The sequence below is a fragment of the Ursus americanus genome, chromosome 4 (assembly GCF_024610735.1).
Source record: "Ursus americanus isolate L20-20 chromosome 4, mUrsAme1.1.p, whole genome shotgun sequence".
Taxonomy (NCBI): Eukaryota; Metazoa; Chordata; class Mammalia; order Carnivora; family Ursidae; genus Ursus; species Ursus americanus.
Window position 1 is genome coordinate 32,929,846 of NC_142130.1, and position 14,654 is coordinate 32,944,499.

General features: G+C 35.6%; 1 protein-coding gene across 6 annotated transcripts in view; it reads left to right on the plus strand.

Annotated features, from left to right (window-relative positions):
• Nucleotides 1-14,654, plus strand: part of ZNF148 (zinc finger protein 148) — a 113,703-nt gene that overhangs the window by 92,270 nt on the left and 6,779 nt on the right. For all 6 annotated transcript variants that reach the window (XM_045812661.2, XM_045812657.2, XM_045812658.2 and 3 more), the window contains one exon: nucleotides 14,449-14,567. In XM_045812661.2, the coding sequence (XP_045668617.1) occupies nucleotides 14,449-14,567 (119 nt within the window). The remainder of the gene's footprint in view (nucleotides 1-14,448; nucleotides 14,568-14,654) is intronic.

Here is a 14,654-nt window from a genome sequence, read left to right on the forward strand (position 1 = left end):
GCATTTCATTTTTCTAATGTCAGAATTGGGAGGAAATGGAGGATGGACTCCCTGGAACTTGAAAGGTACTAATTTAAAATGTTAGGATTCAGTGAAAAATACAAAGGTTTCCCATATGCAGAAGTCTTGGGCATAAAAAATCAGGGACTGGTCAGGAGACATTTGAGGGGCTTTTATTAAGGAGATGAGATGTTAAGCAGGAGTGGAGAAGAGAATGATTCTTACAGAAGGGGGGGTGGAGGTTACCTACTGAAAACAATTGCCTGATGTTCTGCTTAGTCATTGAGATTTCTAGATTATTATTTAGTAGGAGAATTTGGTTTTTTATGATACTAAAAAGTAAGATTGTAGCCAGGAAATAGATAATGGTAACAGGCTGTTTTAGCATGATAATAGGATTTTTGGTCATTTCTCCCCTTGTATTTCATGTGATATTTTGTATTTCTAAGCTGTTCCATTTGCTTTGCTTTTACATTTTGGATGACAGTTCTTGAATGGTAAATATGTTCCTAAATATTTATATAAACAGAGTTTACATTAAATCATTACAGTGCTGAATTGAAAGTTGAAGCTATTGCTTCTTTTAACAGTCTGGATTTATTTGCTCAGCAATGTTTGGGTTTTAGGTTAATTAATTAGCTATTAAAGTTTTTTTCCCCCTGCAGGGAAGTAACTTCTGAAACTAATCCCAATCTTTCTTTTCTCTCTTTCTTTACAACAATTGCTTTTATAATGAGATTTCTTAGGAATACCACGGTCATACTCTGGCAAAGTAATGAGGGCCTGAACTTATGAACAAGACATTAAGACCAGAAATTGAATGAAATGGATATGAAGGATATTTTAAAGGAAGAATAAGTATAGATGAAATTTAATAGCGGTTTAAATAGAAGCAACTAACAGAGTGAAAGTAGTAAAGGCTAATGGTTTTTAAACTTTTATTATGGTACCCTGGTTTTCAAATGAATCCTACGTGGAGCAACATCAATAGTCAATTAAACAACAAGGCAAGTGATTTCAAATGGTTTCCTTGGCTCTTGATGAGTTGACAGATGTTACCAGTACTACCCCGTTATTTATGCAAGGAGACAATGCCAAGTTTGAAGTGACTGAAGAATTAGCCTTCGTGGAACAAACTATAGGCAAGAATATTTTCAAAATGGAATAATACACTTTAAATGGTTGAATTGCATGGTATGAATTCAATCTCAATAGTTTTATTTTCTTAAAAAGAATATATGAGAAAACATTATTTCGGTATATAATCCAAAGTGGACTCCACTAAGATGTGTTACAGCTGATGGTGGGGAAGTATGTATAGAGCTGAAAAAGTTCAGTTGGACTAATGTACAAAGCTTGAGAAAGGGTAAAGTATTTAAAGCTTATGGGCTGTGCATTGTATTACATGAGCAGTACTTTGTGGAAAACATTTGAATTTATTATGTGTCATTGAACCAGTAGTGTCAACAGCAATCTTCATTTGGTTTAATGGATTTAACCATTATTGCTCCCATGAATTTTCCTCTGATACAGAAGTGAATATCCTGACTTACTGTACTGTATAGCAGTTTAGTATGTTAGAATTGGTCAAGTTTCATTGGGAGTTTTTGAGTATAGATCTAAGGTTAAGTTTTTCTGGATGAGAAGAACTACTCTCAAACCACTATTTTATATAACACTGGAAAATGGCTTTGGAAATTAGCTTTTACTGAAGACTTGAAAATGTTTCTTAGTTAATTAAACCTAATATTACAAGGGGAAAACAGTGCTTATAGTGAAACTTCTAATGTAAAGTTGTTCTGACAGCTGCTGATTTTGAATCACAAAATGCTTTTGTACACTTCCCATGTTGTTACAAGTTACGACAAGGAGCACAATCTCCATTCCCATACACATGTGGAGTAGATTTGTTTTCCAACCTCAAACTATATTTTCATCAGATTTTAGACCTTGATGTGAGTGCAAAAGAAATTTCCATATTTCATGACCATTAAACCGTAACTTTACCTCATCTTCAGGTGGAAGTAATTAATCTGCAGTGTAATGGCACGCAGAAGGCAAATATCAAAAAAATGATCTAGTAGAATTCTGTAAATGCCTTCCAAGTGATGAATGATTCTTTAATTAGAATTATATTTTCCTGGATTAATGTCAGTATTTTTGTGACAAAACAGTTTTAAAGAATATGTAAAATCTCATTGCAGATAATCATTAGCAGATAAATATTTGTAGTCAACTTTGATGATAGGGAACACTAACTTTGAACCCCAATTCAGTGATATGCTACTTCCTCCCCATAAAAAATAATTCCAGTCTTATTAGTACATCTGTGTGGTCAAAGTTATATTCTATTATTATTATTTTATTCTGTTACTATCGTTATTATCATCATTATGTGTTAAATCTCATCAGTAAAAATATGTGAAAGTTTTTTTCTCTTTCGTTATATAAGTATGTATGCAATATCCTTGACTTTACCTCTTTACCCACAAAGCTTAATGCATTTACTTTCTGGCTCTTTATAGACAAGTTTGCTGACTGCAGTCAAAATTTATTCTTTGAATGTCCTACTCTCTCAGTTCTTAGACCTCTTCTTTGTTGATGATCTCGTCATTCATTCTACTTTACTATTGGTCATACCTTACGCTAGTGGCTACCAAACCTTAATCTCTTCATGATATGTTTCTCATTTTCTAAGCACTGCCTTCTATCAGTTCTGCTGATGCCTTCTTGTACTTAGTTTTCAACAGTCTTTTGTGTCTGCTAGGACCTATAGTCCAGTGACTCTACCTCCTTTTCACTAGCATTCCTTTTCCTCCTCATCTCTTTCCTTTCCAGTTTAAAGTCAACCCTCATTTATCATCATCGCTCTCTTGCATACACTCATGCTTTTTGCTTTCTGTCATACATAGTATTCACTTGGCTAAAGCACAGCTTTGGGAAATTTAACTCCTTCCATCTCTGGAATAATGCCGAATTAGGGTCACCTTAAATATTAAGGTCTTGATCTCAGGGTCATGAATTCAAGCCCTGTGTTAGGCTCCACACTGGACATGGAGCCTCCTTAAAAAGGGCAGGGTGCCTGGGTGGCTCAGTAGGTTAAAGCATCCTGCTGTTATTTTCACCTCAGGGTCGTGAGATCAAGCCCCGCGTTGGGCTCCGTGGTAGGTGTGGAGGCTGCTGAAGATCCTCTGTCTCCCTCTCTCCCTCCCCCATCTTGTGCTCTCACTCTCTAAAAAGAAAAAAGATATAGAACAATTCCATCACTCCCCAAAATTCCTCCATATCTTTTTGAGGTTAGCCCCTCGCCAATTCCCATCCTTTGCCCCTTTCAGAATATCCTATAAATTAAATCATATGGGAGGTAACCTTTGAGCCTGGCTTCTTCCTCTTATCATAGTGCATTTGAGAGTCCTCCGTGTTGTTGATGTATCAGTATTTCATTTTTATTTCTGAGCAGCATTCTGTGGTTCATTCTTTCTCCAGTTGAGGTATATTTGGGTTGTTTCTAGTTTTTGGTGCTTATGAATGAAGCTTCTGTAAACATTTGCTATAAAAATTTGCATACAGCTTTTTTGTGAACATATTTTCACTTTGGGAAACTAAAGTGGAATTTTGGGTTATATCGTAAGTGTATGTTTAACTTTTATAAGAAACCGCTAAACTATTTTCCCAAGTGACTATACCATTTTGCCGTCTATAGTAACTTAGGAGCTTTCCATTTCATCTGTATCCTTGACAGCACTTGGCATTGTCACATTTCTTTATTTTAGTCATTCTACCAGGCATGTACTTGTTTCTTATTGTGGTTTTAACTTGCATTTCATTAAGGACCAAACATGTTGAGCATCTTTTCATGTGCTTATTTGCCATCTGCATGCAAATACACATATTGGGGGTGGTCAAGTGTCTCTCTGATTCTTTTGCCCATTAAAAAAATAGGATTATTTGTTCTTATTGTGAGTTTTGAGTGTTCTTTATGTATTTATTTAATATCAGATATGTGATTTGGAGTTTTTTCTCCCATAAACTTGTTTTTTTGAATTAATAGAAAAATCGTTGTTTTCTTGAAAGACCTCTTGGTATTTTCCAAAGTAATGCTACATTTGATTTCATTTTTATATACAATATTAACTTCATATTTCCAAGTGTAATATAAAATAAAAAGTAAAATGGTAATGAATCTACATTAGTTATTTTCTGAAATATGCAGAAATCCAAACTGAAAGTTTGGTAGAAATATTAGGCTTTGTTTTTCTGCCTATTAATATGGAACATAAGTTTTATTATATATTTCAAAGAATATTATAAATAATTTTTATATTCAGTAGATAAGATAAGTGTTCTTACATAACCTCTGTTACCTAAAAAACTGATTAAACCAATGTTTAGTATCAGACTGAAGCACTAAAAGGATTTAATTTTCATCAGATGGAAAATAAATTTCCGTTGGAAGATATTTTTAACATGTAACTTGTATTTATTCTAATTATATAGAATATAATTTGTCAGATCCATGCTTTGCTTGCACCGATTAAAATGCTGTTACCACGTTATGTATTAAATTAATGGCACAATCTCAAGCAAAGTTCCTCATTCACAGTGAATAATCTAAAAGTTCATAATGAAATTCATAGAGACTTGGTACTATTAGAACAGATTATATAAAATTTTAGAAGTACTAATGTAAAAGTATTGTAGTTGCTACTAAGTTTTTATTTATTTATTTATTTATTTATTTATTTATTTATTTATTTATTTGACAATGAGAGAGAGCCAGCCAGCGAGAGAGGAAACACAGGCAGGGGGAGTGGGAGAGGAAGAAGCAGCCTCCCAGCAGAGGAGCCTGATGTGGGGCTCGATCCCAGGACTCTGGGATCATGCCCTGAGCCGAAGGCAGATGCTTAACGACTGAGCCACCCAGGTGCCCCACATTTTGAGATTCTAACTTAAATTTCCTTTTGGTATTTTAATTTTGATTTCGTACTGCCCACATGACATCAGTTACTTAGTGCTAATATGCTTAGATATTATTACAAGCTGTGGTGGATGCACAATATACAACGGATAGAAAAATAAGGTGTGGAAATTGCCATAATTGATGTTCAGTTTATTTTTATTTTTATTTATTTTTTTAGAATTAGGAGAGTGTTTGTTTTCCTCGTATGATTCCTAGACCAACTCATACTTAAATCTTTAAAATTGTGAACCAGGTCTGCCTGGGATGTTGCTTACTGGAGGTGATTGATTATTCTTCAGTCTTGTCTGTTTAATAAAGCAGAAGTCTAAAACCGAAGTCAAAAAACAACTCCCCACCTGTCATTTGCTGTTTCATCTTAAAGAAGCTAGACCACTTAAAAAAATTACAGTACAAATGTATAATTTCATAGCTCCACAAAAGAAAAGAAGCCTAGAGGAAATGAAAGAACTTTTTCTTCATTTTTTTTTGTGGGGGAAGGTGATGACCCCAACTTGTTATTTTTTTAAATGGGCAAACATTGCTAATTTTCCTCCCCCCCCCCTTTTTTTTTAAAGAGAGTGAGCACACGAGCAGGGTTGGGGGGTGGCAGTGTGGGGACAGGCTGATGGAGGGAGAGAATCTTAAGCAGGCTCCACGTTCTCACAGCCCTGAGATCGTGACCTGAGCTGATATAAACAGTAGTCAGATGCTTAAGCTTACCCAGCTGAGCCACCCGGGCAGGCGCCCCTGCCAGTTTCTAAAGTTGAAAATGGCAGGAGTTGAAGTTTCTCCCTGACCTGCATTCTAGGGAAGGAAAGTCATTCTATTCTACTGGACGGGTTGGTTTCAAAACTTTGCTACCCAGAAAAATTACTTTTTTCATTAGTTAAGACTTCTGGGTTTTGTTGGGTTTTTTTGTCAGTTTGATTTAACTGAAATGTCTTCATGTTACTGTGGCACCTTCAGTTTGTATGTAATGACCTGATTTATACTTCATTGGTTGTAGTTTAGTCTCAGATTATTTCCTGTAGAATTTAGTTTCCTGCGTAGTACAGGCATACCTTGCTCTATTGTGCTTCACAGATACTGCATTTTTCTTTTAAAGAAGGTTTGTGGTAACTCCGCATCATGCTTGTGTATTAGTGCCATTTTTCGAATAGCATTTGCTCACTTCTTAATCTCTGTCACGTTTTGGTAATTCTTGCAGTATTTCAGACTTTCTCATTATTATATTTGTTATGGTGATCAGTGATTACAACTTGCTGAAAGCTTAGATGATGGTTAGCGTTTTTTAGAAGTAATATATTTTTAAATTAAGGAATGTACTTTTTTTAGACACAATGTTATTACACACTTAATAAACTATAGTAGAGTGTAAATATAGCTTTTATGTGCACTGGGAAATTTAAAAATTCATTTGACTCATGTCATTGTGATATTTGCTTTATCGTGGTAGTCTGGAACTGAACGCTGCAGTATCTCTGAGGTATGCTCGTATATGTGTTCTTCTTAGACTGATAAATGATCTTTATAACCTCCTGGAAGGACTATATGCCAAAGATATGTTTTCTAAATTCTCTGAAGTTTTAAGCAAATAACTGAGTATGTGATTACTAGCCCATGTATTTATTTCAGTAATCCTCCTTGTTTCCCTTTTCCAAAATTTATTGTCTAAGTTAAGGACGTTTTCATTTGGGATATGTAGCCCAGCCAATGGGTTGTAACTATAATCAATATGTAAATATAATGATAATCATTTATTTATTAACCTCTTCATTTCTATTTTTATAACTAACATTTATTGAGCTATTAAAGTGTACTGGATTTCATTTTTAAATTAGTTCCCACAAGTTATTTAACATTTGGTTCTGAGGTATGTTTCATTAATATTTTTATTTTACAGATAAGAATATCAAGTCTTAAGAGTTTAAATAACATGCTCAGTTTCTCACAGTTAAGAAATGCTGAGATCAGCATTAAAACCCAGCTGATCTGGCTGTAGAACCTGTATTTTTAAGTACTTATAATGCTTCTCAAAGTAGTGCATTATCTTTTTTGGTTAGTGTAATATTCATTATTGCTGTAAATTTTGTTATACCTGCCCTTTTTTATGACTTACTAATTATGGATGATTCCTTCTGTTGTCCAGTATGTATTACTAGATAGGCTATGTGAACTTTGTCATAGGTTAAGTATTATCATAAATATTTTTGACCTAGATTTTATGAAGACTTCATTATTAAAATAATTGCTGCTTCATCTGATTAATCAGAACAGTAGATACCATTTCTTGAGTATATAGCACTTTGCAATTCACTATCATAACAGAGAAGTGGTTTGGGGGAGGAATTTTTGGAGAAAATGATCCTAGAGGAGAGAAAAAACATGATAGTTCTAGGAATTGCAAGAAGGCCACTTTGATTAGAGCTCAGAAAGTAAAGGAAGGAATTGTGAAGATAGACATGAGAGAAAGGCACGGCCCAGTTTTTGTGTTTTGTGTTTTTTAAATTCTAAAAACAGTGGAAGGCCAGGGATCGTATTTAAAGATGATCAAATTTACTTAAATTAACAAAATCTGAGAGTGGTATGGAATTGTAAGGAGACGAGGGTGGATCCCAGAGAGACTGCTGTTAGGAGGATATTATAGAATAGTCCAGTCCAGGGTATGCCGTGTCTTGAACTTGATTGATGACAGTGGGAAATGGAAAGAAGTTGGGGAGATTTCGCAGGTATTTAGTAGGTAGAAACCTGTTCATTAGTTAAATATGGAGAGGAGATGAAGTAAAGTTGTGTGAGCCTCTGGGTTGTGAAACTAGATGGATAGGAGTACCATTCATAAATAAGGAATCGAGGGAAGGACTAAGCTGTGGGTTGAAGATCACAAGTTTAGTGTGAGATATGATGTATCTGAGATCCCCAAGTGTCGTAGAAGTGGATTGTTTGTTCAGTACGCAGCTCGGATGTGTGAGTTTGGAGATCAGATTTGAGTATAAATAAGGCTGTGGAAGTAGATGAGTTTCCCTTCTTGCCAAAGAAAAGAAAGAAAAAGCAAAAGACTTAGGAGGAAGCCTTGAAAAACTGAAACATTTCATGGTGGGAGGGAGGAAGGTGAGCTGGGAAGAGCACCCAGAAGGAGTAGTTGGAGAAGCTGCAGGAGCATGGCTGCCATAGAAGCTAAGGGAAAAGTGAGTTTAAAAAAAAAGAAGGGGATCACTTGAGTTAAATGCTGTTGAGAGGTCTAAGGTCACTGAAAAGACTTGCAAGATGTGATGTGCAAGAACCATTTGATGAAGTGGGTGCAAAAGCCAGATTGGAATGGTTCAAAGAGGAAGAAGCAGCGTAGTTGAGACTGCTAGCAGTCAGATTAATACATCAGGCCACAGTGAGCTAGTTTACGCATAAAGGTTATGTCCTTATCACTTGTATATAATTTGCAACAGTAATTACCCATATATCAGAGGAAGAATTCTTACCCGTAAGTAGCTCAAGTGTGTGCAGTGTTAAAATTACTAGGGAGAGTGGGGCACCTGGGTGGCTCAGTCATTAAGCGTCTGCCTTCGGCTCAGGGCGTGATCCCGGCATTCTGGGATCGAGCCCCACATCAGGCTCCTCCGCTGAGAGCCTGCTTCTTCCTCTCCCACTCCCCCTGCTTGTGTTCCCTCTCTCGCTGGCTGTCTCTCTCTGTCAAATAAATAAATAAAATCTTAAAAAAAAAAAAAATTACTAGGGAGAAACACCACAGTGGGAAGAATTTGTGGTCTCAATGGGTAACCATTAGAAGAGAAACCCTAGGCCTCTTGGGCATTGGAAATTACCATTAGTGGAACACCTTGTTTTTCTTCCCCATGTTACTGCTTCCTGAATTGTAAGTAGTATTTACAAACTTCTTGTTATTTTTCGAGTGAGTTTTTCCTCTTAATCTTAAAATCACTCAAAGGCTGTATAGATATCTTTCTTTTTAGTAGAGGGGCCCTAGCCCTCAAGGGGAAAAACAATAAAGGAATTTTCTGTAAAGAAATTTCATTTAAGTGTAATATTTTTCTTAGTGAAATATGTATCAATCATTTTATTTTTTTTGTTTTGATTCAAAAAACATACCAAAGTACCAAAGTCAGGAATAAGATACGAGCACATTATTGTATTGCTATTGCTTTTTAATATAATGTTTGAGAATAGTAGCCAGCAAAAGTACACAAAAGAAAAATATTACAGGCAAAAACACTATTTTTGCAACCAACATTATTTTATACTTGAAAAATCCATGAGAGTCAACTGAAAAATTATTGCAAGCTAATAAATTTTGTTAAGTAGAAAACCATATACTTTGTATACACCCACAGTAGAAGATATAACAGAAGAAAACACCTTATTTACAGTATCAACAACAGGGAAATGTGGAAAATCCCATATGAAGAAATCATTGAAACACTGTTGAGGACATGAAACCAAAGTTGGTTAAATGGGAGGCCAGGGCATATCCCCCCCCCCTTTTTTTGGTGAGAGAGGTCAACATAGAGGATATCAGTTTTTTATAAGTTAACATAAACATTTCAGGCAGCTCTCCCTTTCCCCACCCCGAATACTAGATAAGATAATTCTGAAATAATATGGGAAGTGGATGAACAAAACAAACTAGAAGAACAATGAGGGGGGGATCAGCCCTACCAGATGATTAAGTGTATAATAACGTCATAAAACGCTTTCACTCTGGCTTATGAATAGTCAGACCAATGGAACAAAATAGAATTAAAGGTCTAGAAATAAACCCATGGAAATTATTAGTGTATGAGTTTGATAAAGAAGTGCTCACAAAAAGAACTTCTCAGTAAATGGTGTTGGGAAGACTGATGGTCATCTGAACCTCTGGATGAACCCGAAATGTATCAGACTTAATGTGAAAGATGAAACTGCAAATGAGTCTTGAAAATACAGGCAGAATCTCTACACCCATGCCAACATTTGTGATTGTCTTTTTTATTTTAACTATCTTATTGGGTGTGAAGTGGTATCTCATTGTGGTCTTAATTTGCATTACCCTAATGAGTAATGATGTTGAGCATCTTTTCATGTACTTACTGGCTATTTGCATATCTTCAGAGAAATGTCTATTCAGATCCATTGCCTATTCTTAGATTATTTGTCTTTTTAACTGTTGAGTTGTAAGTGTGCATGTCATACACTGGATGCACATCCCTTGTCAGATACATAATTTGCAAATAATTTACCCCATTCCCTGGGTTATCTTTTCACTTAAAAAAAAAAATAACATGGAAGTTTACCATTTTAATCATGTTTAAGCATAGAATTTAGTGGCTTGAAGTATATTTACAATATTGTGTGACCAAAAAACCTGTAACCATTAAGCAGTGTAACTCTCCTTTCCTCCCTCTCCCAGTCCCTGGTAACCTCCATTCTGCTTTTGTCTCTCTGAATTTGCCTGCTCTAGGTACTTCATCTCAATGGAATCATTCAATATTTATCCTTTGCCTGTCTGGCTTCTTTCATTTAGCATAACTTTTTCAAGGTTCATCCATGTTGTAGCATGTATCAGAATTTCATTTCTCTTTATGACTGAATAATACATCATTGTATGTATATATCACATTTTATTTATGCATTCATCTGCTGATGGACACTGGGTTGTTTCCATCTTTTGGCTATTGTGAATACTGCTTCTCTGAGCATTGAGGTATAAATATCTGTTTGAGTGAGTCCCTGTTTTCTTTTGGGTATGTACATAGGAATAGAATTGTTGGGTCACAAGGTAATTCTATGTTTAACATTTTGAGGGGCTGCCAGACTATTTCCCACAGCAGCTACCTTTTTTCCTTTTTCCTTTCTTGATAGTGTTTTTTGAAGAACAGACGTTTTTAATTTTTATGAACTACATTGTATTTTTTGTTCGGTTGATTGGATTTTTGGTGTCCTGTTTAAGAAATCATTGCTGAATCCAGGGTCAAGATATTCTATGTTTTCTTCTAAATGTTTTATAGTTTTAGTTCTCACATTTAGGCCTATGGTCTATTTTGAGTTAAGTTTCGTATATGGTTGAGGTAGGGGTCCAACTCTGTTCTTTTACATGTGGGTATCAGATATGCCCCAGCATCATTGTTGAAAAGAGTATTTTCCCCCCATTGAAGTATATTGGCACCCATGTTGAAAATCGGTTGACCGCAAATGTAAAGGTTTATTTCTGGACTCTCAAGTCTGTTCTCTGACAGGTATGTCTATCCTTATGCCATTACCACACTACCTTACTTACTACTGTAGCTTTGTAGTAGGTTTTGAAATTAGGAGATGTGAGTCTTACTTAGTTTTTCTTTTCAAGATTGTTTGGCTATTCTGTATTCCTTGCATTTCCAAATGAGTTTTAGGATTAGGTTCTCAGTTTCTGCTTTGAAATCTGTAGATCTACGTATAGAGTATGAACCATCTTAAACAATAAGAAGTCTGCTAGTCCGTGAATATTATGCAGAATTAATTTTATTCTAATCAGTTCACTAATTTTCTTCTCTATCTTTTCTCACTTCTGAGAAATGACTTTAACTTCTGAACTTGATAAGCTCTGTCTCTACATTCTCTATTTCAAAATATGGAAGTATTATTTTTTCTAAAATAAAACTTGTACTCTCCCTTTTCATCTTAGGTCCTCTGAGATCTTGTTCTTTTGATTATTAACCATAATATTTCAGTTTAATCTAGTATTTCATTTCTCTTCACTGGCTTCTTCCTTTCTGGCTTCAGATAATTCAGTTTCCCCATCCTTATCAATACTTGCTCTCTTGAATGGATTGCCTCCTGATTATTACTTCTCATCTCCTTTTCTTCATTTCTTTCACTTCCCAACTTTCTTAGTAAGTGGTCTTCTTAAGAAAAAAAAATTGCATTCTGAACGGAAAAAAAAGTGGTCTTCTTTCCCAGCTTCCATTGCTTCATTAGTTATTCACTTATTAACCCTTTGGCCAAGTGCCTTAGCTTTTCTGGACTTCAGTATTTCTTTTTTTGTGAAATAAGTGAATTGGTCTTGATAGTTGTATTAAGCTCTCATTCTAGCCTCTGAACCCTTGAAGTCCTTACTTAAAACCCCAGTATACATACGTGGAACTATTCTGTCCTGAAATCTAGGTGGCGTGCTTAGAGCCGTTTGCCACACCAGCATGAGCATCTGTGTGGTTCTTTCAGCTCTAAAATTTGGTAACTCCATAGCAGATACAGAAATCAATCTATGTATCTATCTATCTTCCTTCCTTCCTTCCTTCCTTCCTTCCTTCCTTCCTTCCTTCCTTCCTTCCTTCCTTAAACAGAAGTTGCATTCTTGAAAGTTTCAAGTAATTGTCGCCAAATTAAGTTCTCTTTTAGGCACCATTTATCCTGGACATTCTATAGTAACTAAATTCTTAGTTTCTTTGTTTTTTTCCACTACATTTTCTTTCTTTGGCTTTAATCACATACACAGTCTCTTTAAAAGTGCTATTCACTTTAAATTCTAACACTTGCAAGAAGCTTTTTCAAATCATACCAGCTCAGTAACATTTTCCCCAATAATAATCCACTGAATAATCATTTATGCCATTCATTTGGCATTTAAAAATTGTACAGTATTTTAAGCTACATAAAGATAATTTAAACTCCTATTTGGACCAAAAGAAATATGATCTAGTGGAATAGAGATGTACAAAATAATTATTGAGTTGACAGTAATAGTAATGAGTGCTATAGGAGAGGCTCAGATGAAGTTCTGTGGAAGTTTAGGAAAGATAAAAGATACTTTTCCCCTGGAAAACTAGGACAAAGGATCCCAGAGGATATGGGTTGGGACTTGAAGGAAATGTGGCACCTTGAACACACAGAGATGGGCATTCTTTTTCTCTTTTTTCTTTTCTTTTCTTTTCTTTTTTTTTTTTAAGATTTTATTTATTTTAGAGAGAGAGTTTGTGGGGGCAGGGGAGGGGTGGGCAGAGGGAGAGGAGAGAGAGAATCTCAAGCAGGCGCCGCACTGAGCGTGGAGCCTGTCGTGGGGCTCAGTCCCATGACCCCGCGATCATGAGCTGAACCGAAATCAAGAGTCGGGACGCTCAATTGACTGAGCTACCCAGGTGCCCCTGGGTGGGCATTCTTGACTGAAGGAGCAGTGTGAATCTGCAGCAGAGGTAGAAAAGCACAAGATGGTAGGTATTTTGATTTGGCTGGAGGAAAAGTTTTAAGAAGAGAGGTAGTGAGATAGAAGGTTGTAAAGGTAAACCAGAGCTGGGTGTAGTTTTATTAGTTGTCTCTTTATAATTTGTGTATTTTGCTTTCCCAGTAACATTGTAAGCTGTCTGAAGCCAAGTGATGAATCTTACACTTTAAATCTTCCGGGGTTATGGGCAGGGTTATGGTAGAGGGCAAGTATTCAGTAAGATTTTGTTGAATGTATCAAACAGTAGCTTCCCAAAAAGTATTATTCAGGATAACTTACTCTCACACCCTTCTGTTTACTGTGGTTTTATCAGTAAAAACTATTTGTTAGGTTTTTTTAAAAGATTTTATCTATTTATTTGACAGAGAGAGAGACAGCCAGCGAGAGAGGGAACACAAACAGGGGGAGTGGGAGAGGAAGAAGCAGGCTCCCAGCAGAGGAGCCTGATGTGGGGCTCGATCCCAGAACACCAGGATCACGCCCTGAGCCAAAGGCAGACGCTTAACGACTGCGCCACCCAGACGCCCCAGTAAAAACTATTTTAGATCTCCATAGTAATGGTTCCTAACAGCTAATCAGCCCTTATGAAACTTTAAAAAATAAAATGGAGGGGGTAGGGGCAGGAGTCGTGTGTCTGATTAGCAGTACTCAGTTTGATTCATTCCCCAAAAGGACATGAGAAATGCTGGTTTGAGTTGAGAAAAAGGATCACTATAGACAAACCTTTTGAAACTTAGTCTCTAATTTAAGTTCTTTTTATGTTTTAATAAATTAGATTTTTAAGAATATTTCCTAGGATTCAGATTTCATTTAACCACAAATATTTGTTGAAAAGAAATGAAGAATTGAAAAGGTGTACCCAAGAATATGTTGGACTATATATGGGTAACATTTTCTTTTTTCAAAAAATTTTCTAAAATATTATTTTGTATGATTGAATAAAAAAGATTAAAAGCATCAGCTACTCTACTGAAACAGTGTTCACATTGCTGTAAGTTCCTGGTACTCTTGGTCTCCATGGAAAAAGTATGTTATGTACACACATAATAGAAAAGTAGGTAAATTGAGTATGCCTGCCCTCAGTCTTTTCTTTCCACTGGCGCATGCCAGCCTTTAATTTTTGTAAAGCAAAATATTTTTTACAAATTAAATTGGAAGATAAATTTAATTTAGGAGCAGAGTTTTTGTCATTTAAAAAGAACAAAGTATGACAGTTTTTAAGAGCCATTTATTTAGAGATTCTTGTGGTAAAGTAATTCATTATTTTACAATATTTGTTTTGTTTTAAACTTTCTGTATCATGTACTAGGTGAAAAACCATTTCGCTGCGATGAATGTGGTATGAGATTCATACAAAAATATCACATGGAAAGGCATAAGAGAACTCATAGTGGAGAAAAACCTTACCAGTGTGAATACTGTTTACAGGTAAGGGGTGGTTTGAAATATTCGTTTTTGTTCTTGGGTTTTTTAAAAAATCACTTTGTTGAGGTATGATGGACATTGAAATTTTTC